Source organism: Beta vulgaris, chromosome 3 (genome assembly GCF_026745355.1).
Source record: "Beta vulgaris subsp. vulgaris cultivar EL10 chromosome 3, EL10.2, whole genome shotgun sequence".
In the NCBI taxonomy this organism is placed as follows: domain Eukaryota; kingdom Viridiplantae; phylum Streptophyta; class Magnoliopsida; order Caryophyllales; family Amaranthaceae; genus Beta; species Beta vulgaris.
This window is the reverse complement of record NC_079204.1, coordinates 41,543,842-41,557,343: the sequence shown is the minus strand read 5'-3', so window position 1 is coordinate 41,557,343 and position 13,502 is coordinate 41,543,842. Positions and strand designations below refer to the sequence as shown.

Genomic DNA, 13,502 nt, shown 5'->3' with positions numbered 1-13,502 from the left:
GACTTGAGATTAATAAGAGTGAGCGGCTCATCTTAATATTCTTGAGTGTATGAATAGTGCTAATAAAACAAGTTTATTAGGGTTGGATTTGTCTTAGCAAGATTCTAGATTTTTAGTAAGTAAGACAAGAATTGATCGCGGCGATAATTCACCAATCTAAGTGCTAAGTTAACTATTAAAGTGGTCTCAATTATAAAGGTTAAGAAGCTAAAGTATGTCTAAACATTCTATGATCGAATCGGGAATTAATAGAGTTTGTGTGTCGTCACTTGTAATTATTAGTCTAGTATTCGTTTTAGTTTTAATTAATCCAAGTATTTGGTTACAACCGAAACCCCCCTAATTGTATATATGTGAATAATGTAAATAGTGTAAATTCGTATATACTATATATTTTTGTCACTTAGTTGAATATTTGAGTTTAGGAATTATAATAATTTTCTCGTGGGATCGATCCTTTCTTACCCTTTTACTAGTTATACACATTTTTGAAGGTTTAGGTTAGGTTTTTAATTTTATACGGTAAACGACACGTATCATATATTTACTTTAATATTCCATTGGTAGTTTTTCTGATTTCCAACTTCCAATAGGGTAGCTAAGCTAGTTTGTAGGAGATGTGCTGTAATGGTTGTAATTTTTGTTTCTTCTATTTTATTGGCCTAGTTGGCGTAGCTATAGTTGTCCAAATCAGCTGATCTTTGGACACAATGTAAACAAATATGTTAGCTTTGTACTCCTTTTGAAATTAGATGATTTGAATCAAAGTTGAAACTTTTATGCTCAAAATACTCAGCTGTGTGCTAAGTGTTATTTCCGGTCAGTTTAGACCTTTATCAAATCTTTGCTTAATTCCTTCACTTAAACGTTGATTTAGTGATTGAATCACAAAGTAGACTCAAACTAGAAGCTTATTGTTATAGTTTGGTCTTTGATTGGTGGTAATTTGGTTGTGGAAAGTGGTGGTTGTTCAACTGGTTTGAACCGGTTTGATACAAAGCTCTTATGTTCTCTTTCTTTGTTCTTTCTTATTTTCGAATGCTCTTGAACTCTTAATCAATATGTATCACAAACTTTTTTATCTTTTAACTCTTTTATTAAGTAATAACATTTTATCCTTTCAAAAAAAAAGTAATAACAGTTTTTTAACCAAACTCCATTGAAATTGTTATATTCATCTCTGAATCCTTAAAACCTTTTTTTGAACAACTTATCATGTTATAACGTTCATTTTTCAATTTCATACTAGACAAAATATTACGAAAAGTTGATAGAATCAATTGTGAAATTTACGAACAATATATTTGATAATTATAACTGACTCGGATCATCTCCCGTGTAAATAGTGTGATATTATATTGAGGTTGATTTGACACATCTGAATGGTGTAATAATTACACTTAAGCCTTTGTGTTTGTTATATATAAATAGGAGTTTAATTGCAAGATTTCAAGTGTACCGAGTTGAATAAACTTAAAGTTAAAGCATCGTGCTTATTGTTGCAACTTAATTATAGTGTTAGAATTAATTGTGTGTTATCCAAGTGATTGGTGAGGATTTTCATCATCAATAATTAGTAGTCTAAGAATCCAAGTGATTGAGAATCCTTGTTCAAAACTAAGCCATTGGTAGTGCAAGAAAAACCCTTAGCAAATATCCTAAAATGTAGTGTTTTTCAAGCAAGAAATCCTTGGAATCACATAATTTACCTAAACAGAAAAAGTATATGTTGTAATTAAAAAGAAGCTAGTTATAACAAAAAAAAAAAGTAAACATGTAGATTTTGTAACAAAAAAAAAATTAAGTATTTAAGGTTGTCTTAAGAGACAATCTTCTTTTAATTTAAAATTAGCATTTTTGGCTCGGGCAATGCTCTGAACAGTTATAATTATCAAATATATTATTATTCATCAATTTCATAATTGATTTTATTGATTTTTCGTAATTTTATTCTAGTGCAAAATTGAAAAATGGATGCCATGACACGATAAGTTGTTTCAAAAGAAACTTCAAGAAATTCAAGATAAAAATAACAATGTCAATGTAATTAGGGTAAGAGAATGTTATTACCTTAATAAAAGTATTAGAGATCAAAAACCTTGTCTATGTCTTTATAGTTACATATAATTATAAGATTTTTTTTATTATGTTTTACTTTGAAACATTAAACATTGAGAAAAGGACGGCTGGTTAAACTCTCACATTTTATTTCAACGGTCATGTGTTTGATTCCTAGTAGCTACACCGCCTTTTAATATATTTGCATAGATTAGGCAACGTAACAAACACAATATTAAGAAGAGAACAAACCACCTTTCTGAATATAGGGACTAATTTAATCTATATAGTGACCAATTTAATTTATTCAGTATTCACATTCTTTAACCCATTTAATGGCTAGTAAAAACTATTTAGTGACTAGTTTAATCCATTTGATAAGACTGTCGGGTTATTATTTTTAAAATTGTTTGATGTAGACCAAGAGTAAAAGAATGAGAAAAGAAGAGACGACTAGGCTAGTACGAGATGTTTAAAGATAGTGTTGAGTTAGAGTGAGATGAAATGAGCTTTAATAGAATGTAGAATTGAGTTTAACCGGCCAAGTATTCGAATATTGTAAAAACATGCATTTTATACCATATGTTACATGAGAGCACTCCTTCAAACCCTCCCCCAAGTTCTTCCTAACCTTCTGCTAATCCTCTTCCACGTAGTATGTATTTTGGTTTCCTTTACTAGTTGTAGTTTCTACTTGTTTACTATCCACTGTTCATCTATTGATAATTGTCTGATCCTGATACTTCAAATTTGTAAGACTTGGTCGTAAAGAACCTTTCTTAGAAGATAGGCTTATATGGCTTTCCTACTTTGTCACAGAGACTTGAAGCTGATAGCATGCCCTATGTCCCCTCAATACTACCTTTAAGAAACATTCTTTAGTAACAAAAATCTTAGTTTTCACCCCAAAAAGGATTAACTATCAATCCTTATAATGCACTTCTTTCATGATTTAAAAATAATTCGCACATTAAGATCATGCCAGAGATTGGAATCATTTATCATATTTGATTTGATTAAAAGATCTAACTCCCCAATCAAGATATTAACAATCAATATGGAAGTATAAATGTGAAACAATAAAATTGCGAGGAAAGCAAAATGACAACAAATTCAACAACGAAAACCAAGTCAATGCATAAACATCTCAAGTTTCAGTATTGTCAATTAACCTTGGCTTTTTAGCATTCTCCAGCAAATGCTAAAAGTCTGAAAATTTGTCTTCATCATCCTTCAACATAAGAAGGTTCTCTAAACAAATATGCGCACTCTCTAATTCACGCAACCCACGGAGCTTAAATTTGGTAATCTTCCAATTTTCCAAATCCACAGAAGAAACATTACACCAGGGAAAGTTCACCAACAATTGCTTCCTGTTCTTTAAGAAAAATATAGGCCTCAATACCTCAAAATGAACAACTTTATCGATCTTAAACACCCGAGTCCAAGATTCAAGTACGCCATACTCTTTCATGATCCATACATCACAGTCATCAACATAGTTGACAGTAAGACACAAGCACTCGTCGACTACTCCTAAGTGAGTGTCCCTATGAGGACGGTCACCTACATTATTAGGCAGTGGCACCGAGCCAAAACTTTCATCACCTAGATTATAGCTAACTATTTGAAGAGGTATTGCATCATCGTCCTCAATGTACCAATGCACGATCCCTCCTAAATGAGCAGAATTTGTATTTCTGCAATGAAAGAAATACGGGACATCCTGAGCTCCACGTGTCCAGGAATCCGCTCTCAAACTATAAACCTTAACTTGACTCTTAAACGAACCCAGTTGATCGACAAGACGTAGAAGAATCATCACACATTTGTAGTCCTCAGACTTGGGATCGTATCCAAACCCGAGGTGGTAATATTTAACAAGTCCATTGTAGCCGTAGTAAAGAAATGGGGACTTTATGGGCATAGAGGGCAGGGTTTTGTGAGTTTGTGTTGTTGGATTATAAAAGATTATAGTGAAGGGATCAGTGCACTTAGAGATGCAAAGCAACCCACGACAAGATCCTTCAATATTAACACCAGTAGCAAGATCCTTAAAAGGGTATCCCAATTCAGTTGGGTTATTAAATGTGTCAAAATCACACAAGTGAAGGACAGAGGTCCTGGAAATTCTGAACACTATATAATTTGTGTCGCTGAAGATGTAGGTTGATGAAATAAGGATCATTGATAATTTGGTACCATAATTTACTCACCCTTTTAAACCGGAGAATGGATTTTGCAGGCAATCTCAGCAGAATATCAATTACAATATCTTTTGGAAAGGGTGACATGATGATGATGATGATGATGATTATATAATAACCTAAGTTGCAAAAATTGGAAAGGGATTTTGCTAAACTGAAACAGTCTAAAGGCTATCAACAAATATCAAAATTGGAGAGAATTCGAGCAAGAAAGGAGGGTTTGATATAAAGAAATTGTGCATAAATTAGAGTCTAATGTTCCACTTGTACAAGAAACGAGGGTTGGAATATAGGAATTGTGCATAAAAGCAGAGAAAAAAAGAGCTTACCCGAAAGTAGATAAATATGAGAAAAGCTGCAACATCAACTTCAAATTGACAAAGAGACTAAAGGAGATGAAACAGGAGGCGATTCATGTTTAGTTTCGGTTCAATTTATAATTGGGTTACATCATTACTCAGAAGTACTAGGTTAGGCCCCATGCTTTGCACGTTGCTAATTTCGAAATAAAAGTGATCTTAAAATCAAGGTTTTGACGGTTGATCATAGATTCATATCAAAAATCTTCCCTAGAATATTTATTATATGGTTTTTTCACCAAATATCACATACAAATTGGAAAATTCACTATATATCCCCAATGTTTCCTAACCGACATTAAATTTTCGTTTGCATTATTTACAACTTTGTCATTATTAACCTAATTAACCTTCCCTATACCCTAACCTCCTAACCCTGACGTCCTAAAAATTAACATAACCCCCCAACCCTAATGCCCTTAACCTAATTCATTATCCTTAATAAATGAAACTATATATCTCACGGCCAAAACGACATTTTTTGAAAAAACGGACGCCACCGACGGTCCTTTAAGGGCACGAATTTCGAGAAGCCCATCAAAACGAGTACCAATACGCGATGATATGAGCACGCTTTCCGTTGCGATCTTGAACTGTTGATTATTGCCGCCAAAACAACTTTTTTTTCAAAAAAAAAAAAACACGATTTCAGCCTTTCAATGGTCATAGGGCGTCCATTTGTTCAAAAAAATGTTGTTTGGCTGGTGAAATCGGTCGTTGAAGATCGCTTCGGGAAGCGTGCATAAAGTTCTGTTGTATTTGTACTTGTTTTGATGGGTTTTGCGAAATTGATGTCCTTAGAAGGTCGCAAGCGTCGTCCGTTTTTTCAAAAAAAATCGTTTTGCTGGTGAAATCGGTCGTTTAAGATCGTATTGGGAAGCTTGCTTAGAATAATGTCTTATTTGTTCTCATTTTAATGGGCTTCTCGAAATTCGTACCCTTAAAGGATCGCTGGTGTCCATTTTATCAAAAAATGTTGTTTTGGTGGTGACATATAGAGTTTCATTTATGAAAGTTAATTAGTTAGATTTAAGGGCATTAAGGTTGGGGTTAGGTTAATTAGGGATTAGGGTTAGGAAGTTGTAAATAATGCAAACGACAACTTAATGTCCGTTAAGAAAAAAAAAAGGTAATTGGTGCACATTTTTAAAAACTCAGGGGTATATGGTGAAAATCTGAAACAATGGGGGTATATGGTGAATTTTCCAATTTGTCAGGGTATTTGGTGAAAAAACCGTTTATTATATCCTTATTTGTAAGATATTAAAAGATCACATCTTGAAATTAGATAAGTTAAGCATATATGTAGATTCATCTTTTTAAGTTTTCACCTTTTTTTTATTTGGTAATTTACTGAGCCAAACTGGCTCAACCCTCATGAGCTAGGGGGTAAGAAGGGGATCCTAACTAATAGAGAAACTTTCTGAGATTGGAAGTTAGGGATTTATACCCAGAAACAAATATCCACACAAATACCCCAAATATGGAGATGATGAGAGTCGAACTCCCGACCATAAGGTTGGAAAGTGGGAGCTCCAACCATTCGGCTCCCACATCATGTAACATCCCAAATTTTTGTACCTATTTTATGAAATTTATTTTGTTATAATAAGATTTTATAAATATGAAATTCTAAAAAAATAAATTAAAATTATAATAAATCAGATTTTTTTTCTAGAAATTCGTTTTTTAAATAATACCATATTTTTACCCTATAAAAAAATAAAAAAATTTCGAAAGCTGGTTTGTTTTAGTAAATTAGATTTTCGTTCAAAAAGAAAAATGGAGAAAAAGAAAAAAATTCTGAAAATATAACTTGAGTTGGTTTTGGGAAAGGATTAGTTTTTTTTGAATATTATCTTTTAGTGAAAATTCTAGATTTACATGTATATATAGAAGTGAGTTCATATGAGAATGCATACTTACATGAGAAATGAGAATGATATTTACGTGCTATAACTCTTATGAATAAGTGATGTAACTCTAATGAAAAAGTGATGTAACTCCAAAAAAAAAGTATATTAGAAACAAAATTCAAAATTCAAAATTCAAACTTTTTTTTGCTCTAAATTTTTTTTAGGTGGGTATAGCTCTAATGAACAAGTGTTGTAAGTCTAATCCAATCGTGTAGTTGAGATTCATTCTCATTTCTCATGTAAGGAGCATTCTCTTGTGATCTTGTAATTTTCAAATAATTTAAATAAGATGAACGGTTCATAAAGACTATCACATCAAATAATGCATGTTAAATTTAATTCCAATTAAAAAGACATACAAAATGTCTCTTGGCATACTAAACCTGATATTTATTTAGGCTGGGAACATGATTAGTACTCCTAAGAGTAATGAAGAGCTTTCCATCTGTACACGCCATTAATATTAATAGTTTAACTCAAAAAATTTACACGTATAATTTAAGAGTTAAGGGGTACTTAATGGATAACCCATGTTTACCCACTTTACCCATTATGGGATAAAAAATCGGGGATATGAAATCAAAAATCAGACTTAAGATAATCAGATAATTTAATTAAATATTTATAAGATAAATGTGACACTTGGTTATCCCTTATAAAAAGGAATAACCGTTTTGAGAAATGTATTATAAATATATCATTAAGTAGTTAAATTTGATCACTGCTATAAAAATCCCTCGTTTTACACAAAGAATTGTTCATTCCAAAAAACAATGGCCAATCCTCAAGTTGATGCTATCTCTAACTTCCCTGGAGAATGTTGGAGGCATAGATTCAACCGAGAGATATAGAGGAAAAAGACTCTAGCGCCAAAATTATAGGAAACGACATAGATTTCCTAGCTGCTAATCTTTAACCCCTACTAGGCAAAACTGATCTACTCAATCTTATGGTAGTATGCAAGGCTTGGGGAGAAAATATTGTTAAACAGTTATTTCCTCCGAATTTAGCCTATATCTATCATAGATCAATCATTTGTGAGAGCAGCCTAGGGGTGTTTACAAGAAAGTATCGAGTGGTGCAGTTGAAAAAAACACCAGCTTTAGAAAGCTAATCCAATATAAGTGCACTTGTCGTTTGTGGCAAGAGCATATGATGGATAAGGGCTTCCCTATACCCCCAGATGAAGAAAACTCGGATGATGATGATGACCCAGATGTGGATGAGAATGAGGAGCCGCAAATCATCATTAGCTTTACGCATCTTAGGGCAACTTAGAGTATTAAGATAAATGTTGGACATTAGTTTATTCAGTCTATTAAGTCTAGTTTATCAACAATTTTGTTCAATGTTCGTAGTTTTTTTAAATACTATGTAACTTTTGTTGATAATCAATAAAGTACGCTTTTATTTCATGTTAAATCTTATTAATCTAAAGATAGATTTTTCCTAATACGTACCAAATTACGTATTTACATCATAATACTCAAGTATTAAACTTAAATGTTCAAAAAGTATGATGAATTGAAGAAGTAAAATATAGGCCCTAAGATCTATAACATGAAGTCATCATGAGATCTTCCAATAAATTGGCCAAGTTTTCTTATAAACTTCTCGAAAAATGATCCAAATACTTACAGATTAATCCTTTAAGTTATTATAAAAATGACCGCTATAGGAAACAAATCGGTTATGTAATTTAAAGATGTTTGTATTGAGAAGTTTTATTCATCATTGTTTTCCTATCTTACAAAGTTAAGAAAGTTTTTCCCACCGTTCTCTTCTCATCTTACAAAACTTAGAAAAGATGGAGTTTAATAATCATGATGATGAAGATTGTTTTAATCACCACCAAGCCTTGGATATTATCCAAGAGGATAAAGAGGCCTTCATAATAATGAAGACACAACAATGGGGGTGAGCAGATGGCTAGGATCATTGGGGATGATCCAATTGTGGAGCCAGAGGATCTAGGCGTTAGCAGAATCCAGCGCCACCAAAGTTGGCGCCAGCATGGATAGTCACCTATATTTGGCCAAATTGTTAGATAGTTCACAAGATGAACTACTATTAGTTTGCGAAAAATGGGGGAAGGAAGTCGCAAATGCCTTCAACTTTCCAAGGCCCCAAACTCTTAATTGGGCCTATGCCACAAGTTTAGTTCTCACATGTACCCAAACCTCAGTCAAGGTGGTAAAGGGTGGAACCAAACCAAGATGAAATAGACGGAAGGGCAATGTACTCCAAGTGCCTGTGTCAACTGTGGAGTCTATGGGCCTCAGAAGTTTTCTTCCCTTGGATGTACTTGGCCCTATTAGTTAAAAGATACATATGGGATACTTCATATTGCAGGATGATCTTCAAGGGAATATTTAATTACACTCATGGAGATGGCCATTACTTTGCTGTCATAAGATACACAGCAGGTTATGAAATCGAAAATGAAAACTACCATGCTATGGTAGGACTTGTTTGTAGGGAACATCTCCAAAGAATTCCTATTGGAGCATTCGATTAAATTGTAATATTTATCTACAAATAGAGAAATTTTCGTATTTATAAAATTACTTCTAAAAGAAATTAATAAAAGAACTATATTTTGTTGCGTTAAATGCAATAAGTTAACATGTGTCCTTTGATGGTTACTTTTTTCTATAAATATGTATGAAAAGGCCACATATACGAAGGTCAGGAAAAAACATTTGTGAACGTCATCAATGGATTTTACTCATCTATCAATGTTTCGTCCAATATCTCCAATATATAAACCTTATACTCCAAATGTTTAAATCATCATAAAGCATTGGATATTATGTCTGGAGATAAAGATGAATTCATAAAGGAAGAATCCATTAGATGGAGTGACACGATTATTAAGTGTTTTGGCAAAAAATCTATTATACAAAAAGATCTAAAACATGTAAGTAAGTCTAAGGCCTTTCAAATAGAGTCATATTTAGATTTAATGCAAGCATGGATATTTCCAAAACTTGACATAAATGATCAAGTTACTTCCTTATTGGTTTGCAAATCTTGGGGGTAAAGCCAACATGGAAGAAGTTTGGCAACCAGATATGCCTTGGAGATATCTAAAAAGGCTATTTGTTAAAGGCAATACAAAGAGTATAAAGATTTCGCGAGTGGCGCAGGGATCATCTTCAAGAGATATAGTACAATACATATGTACATGCCAAATATGGCATAATCTCATGGTCCCAGGTCTAGATCCCCATTGGATGTTGTGAAAATTATCCTTTAGGATCAGGCCCTAGACAAACTTTTCTAATAGATTTCACATTGGCTAGAAGAAAAAAAGGAAGGAATACATGATAGATTGTTCTTTTCCACTAAATTCAGTCATCGTAAAGAAAATAATTTGTCGATCATCGTAGAATTATGGAGGAAGCAACTTTTAGGATGCTTTTAAAACAAATTGGGTATGGCCATTGAGCATATCTCCCTGCTAATAATTTGTGAAATCTGAGCACATCACCTCACAAATCAGGGGGACAATTTGTTATTACCATTTGTATGTCATAGCTAGCATTTATTATGATTAATTGAATCAAGCCCCAAAGAGTTTAATGATCACGTAAATGTGTAGGCCCAATCATATAAAGAAGCACATGATAAATAGTCAACAGTTAGCAATCCATAAAAGAAAGCCCAGCACTTAAGAATAATCAAGAGATGGGAGTTAGGAATTGAAAGTCAAGTAACGCCAAAGACAAGGACGTGGCTGGTAGTTAACCGGATTATGGAAGCATGCTAGAATGTGGGCAATGGGACGTGGTTATCATGGCGGCAGGAGATAGCAATTATGATTTGAATCACAGATGATTCAAGTTATTTCCCTCCGAGGAAGCATAGAAGTTACGCTGAACTCGAAGTATAAATACAAGAAGGAAGAACAAAATAAGGCAACAAACGTGCAATGCACTTTCTCTAGTGTAGCTTTACCTAGATTAGCCAACCCCCTTCTAGGGTTATAGTTAGCCCTTATCCTAGAATTAGAGCATGTACTGAGTAACAAAGTTTTTTCATTCTCTAATTTTACTCAAAATCCATGGAGGTATTCATCTTCATGTTTGTCATTTAATTGTCCAGCCTGGTTTATATTTATGTATGATATAGAATCTTTCTAGAAGTTTGTGACATAAGTGGGAACATTCAGCTTTACCCTAGTGGAAAAATAAGGAAGGGTTGCGCTAAAAAAGGCCCTTAGAGCTGCGCTTTTTGATAGCAGCCCTTTCCATAGCAACCCTTCACTTTTTAAGTAGGACTACACTTTTCAAACACAGCCCTTCACAACGAAGGGCTGCGCTTTTAACAAAAAACGCAGCCCTTCATGCTTAAAAGGGTTGCGCTTTTTACCTAAAAGCGTAGCCCTTCTACAAGTGAAGGGCTGCATTTTTAGGTAAAAGTGCAGCCCTTCTAAGCCTGAAGGGTTGCGTTTTTAAAAAGCGCAACCCTTCTTAAGGTGAAGGGCTGTAGCCCTTTAGAGTAAAAGGGTTGCGCTTTTACCTAAAAACGCAGCCTTACATAACAGAAGGGTTGTGCTTTTTTTACAAGCGCAACCCTTTAAGGTTAGAAGGGCTGCGTTTGTTGAAAAAAGCGCAGCCCTTCTTGTTTTAATTTTTTTTTTTTTTTTGAAAATTAAATCTGCTTCCCACCCCAACCCTTCCCGCCCCCACACCCTGCCAGCCTGCCCTTCCCACCCCCTGCCCCACACCCAGCACACCCCCACACACTGCCCACCCCAGCCCTTCCAACCCCCACACCCTGCCCACCCCTGCACACCCCCCCGTCCACCCCTGCCAACCCCTGCCCACCCCCCAACCTACCCTTGCACACCCCTTACCCACCCTACATACCCCCTGCCACCCCCCTGCACACCCCAGGCCACCCCTGCACACCCCTGCACACCCCCTGCCCACCCCCCTGCCCACCCCTGCACACCCCTGCCCACACTGCGACACCCCAGCCACACCCCCTCTACCCAGCAGCCCCCACCACCCCACCCCCAACCACCCCACCCCACCCCCACCCAAAACCTCCCTTCGACACAAAAAAAACCCGATGAAATATGTAATAATATATATGACAAGTGGAGAAAGGTAATAATTACGGTTTTTTCACCAAATACCCCTGACAAAAAAATTTATTCACCAAATACCCCAACTTTTTTCAAAATTCACCAGATACCCCTAACTTTTAAAAAAATTCACCAGATACCCTTACTATTAACGGACGTTAGTGCTCCGTTAGATTATATTTACAAGTTTGCCATAAGTCAATTTAATTAGCCCTAAGTCAACCTAATTAGCCCTAATTAAGTCCTAATTAACCTAATTAACCTAATTAGTCTAATTAACCTAATTAATTTAATTAACCCCCAAACCCTTGACCCACCACCCAACCCAGCCCCACCCCCTCCCTCTCCCCTCCCCCTCCCCTCCCCCTCGCCGGCAACCCAACTCCCCCTCGCGCCAAGCTTTCTGGCAGCCCCCTCCCTCACTCTCGTCGCACCTCCCCTCCCTTTCCCTCCTTCCTTCGCGGTCTCTTTCCGGCAGCAGAACAACAGCGAAATCAACAGATCCTTCCTTCGCGGGGCCGGCGAGAGTGAGGGAGGGGGAGGGGAGGCGCTGACGAGAGCGAGGGAGGGGGAGGGGAGGCGAGGGCGACGAGAGTGAGGGAGGGGGACTGTCATCTCGTACTATGCTTGGAGATAACCAACCAAACATTGGCTCACTAGATGCAATCAATTCATTGTATAATAACCTGAGAAACCATATTGATTAAAAGAAAACTTACTTATTATGGAAGTTAGTTGAATTCAAAACTACTTAAGGCATATGTATATATTGTATTTAATTTATATACTAAAGTATTACCTCATGAATGTTTGTATCATGGAAACATTCAACTCTTCCCCACATAAGAATTCTTTAATATCAAGCTTAGAAATGAAGGTCGATGTATCCTCAAAGTAGTGGAATTGTTGGTGCGACAGATGAATCTCAATGATTGCTTCATCGTCTACATCGCTAGCGCACTCATGTAACCAAAAGCACGGAGAACTAAGGCCTTGCACCTTCTCTATCTCCATAATAAGTGGACACTTTGCCATAGAAACCTTTTCTTTCTCCACATTTAGTTCACCTTCATCACGTCGGCCTTCTCCGAAACCTAGTAATTAGTTAAATTAAAAGATATTACTGTCAATCATATATAGGAACTATAAAATAAAATAATATATATATGTGTATAGGAACTATAATCATTGTACCTCATCTGATAACCGCACCAATGCACGTAGAACATAACTGCCAAGGGCATCAGTCACTAAATGTAGACCAACTTTTGTATTCGGCAGCGGAAGAGGTAATTCTTCGAAACCAGGCACAGTCTCTGAAACGCTGACCACATAGTGAATATCAGCCACTGCCTGGTTGTACAATCGTACCCGGTCCCTAGGGGGTTGTACTTGGCCATAAGCAACAAGAATGAAACTAGCATGACCATCTCCTCGAGCTAATAGCTCACATGGTGTCTCTTCCTTTAAAAAAAAACTCTATTTATAGTTAGTCTATGAAACAACATATATATAGTAAGAATTTCATGCATTTAAGAACAATAGTTGTGATATTAAGTGATTACCGTGAACTCCGAAACTGGATCAGGCTGCGTAGGTGTAATAACACTGCCATCCTTGAAAGCACCAAAAGTCGGTAAGCCCATTTGCGCCAAAATGGCGTTGAAATTCTGTGTCATCTCCTCTCTGAGCTCCTCCCGAATTGCAGCTTTCATAGCCTCCACATCTATTGAAGCTGCCGAATTCATACTGGAGGCACTGGATTTTGACGTAGTAGTGTATTGATCACCATACACCTTTCTCACCCCGAGGCGGACACCTCCTACGCCCCTCACACGTCCATATTTGTCCCGTCCTAAAGTCTCGT

General features: G+C 35.9%; 1 protein-coding gene across 1 annotated transcript; it reads right to left on the bottom strand.

The window, feature by feature from the left end:
- Nucleotides 1–3,259: 3,259 nt before the first annotated feature.
- On the bottom strand, nt 3,260–4,246 carry LOC125495671 (F-box protein CPR1-like). The gene has a single exon (XM_048640454.1). It carries the CDS (start codon nt 4,244–4,246, stop codon nt 3,260–3,262), a length of 987 nt encoding a protein of 328 aa, XP_048496411.1.
- Between the last annotated feature and the right edge of the window lie 9,256 nt (nt 4,247–13,502).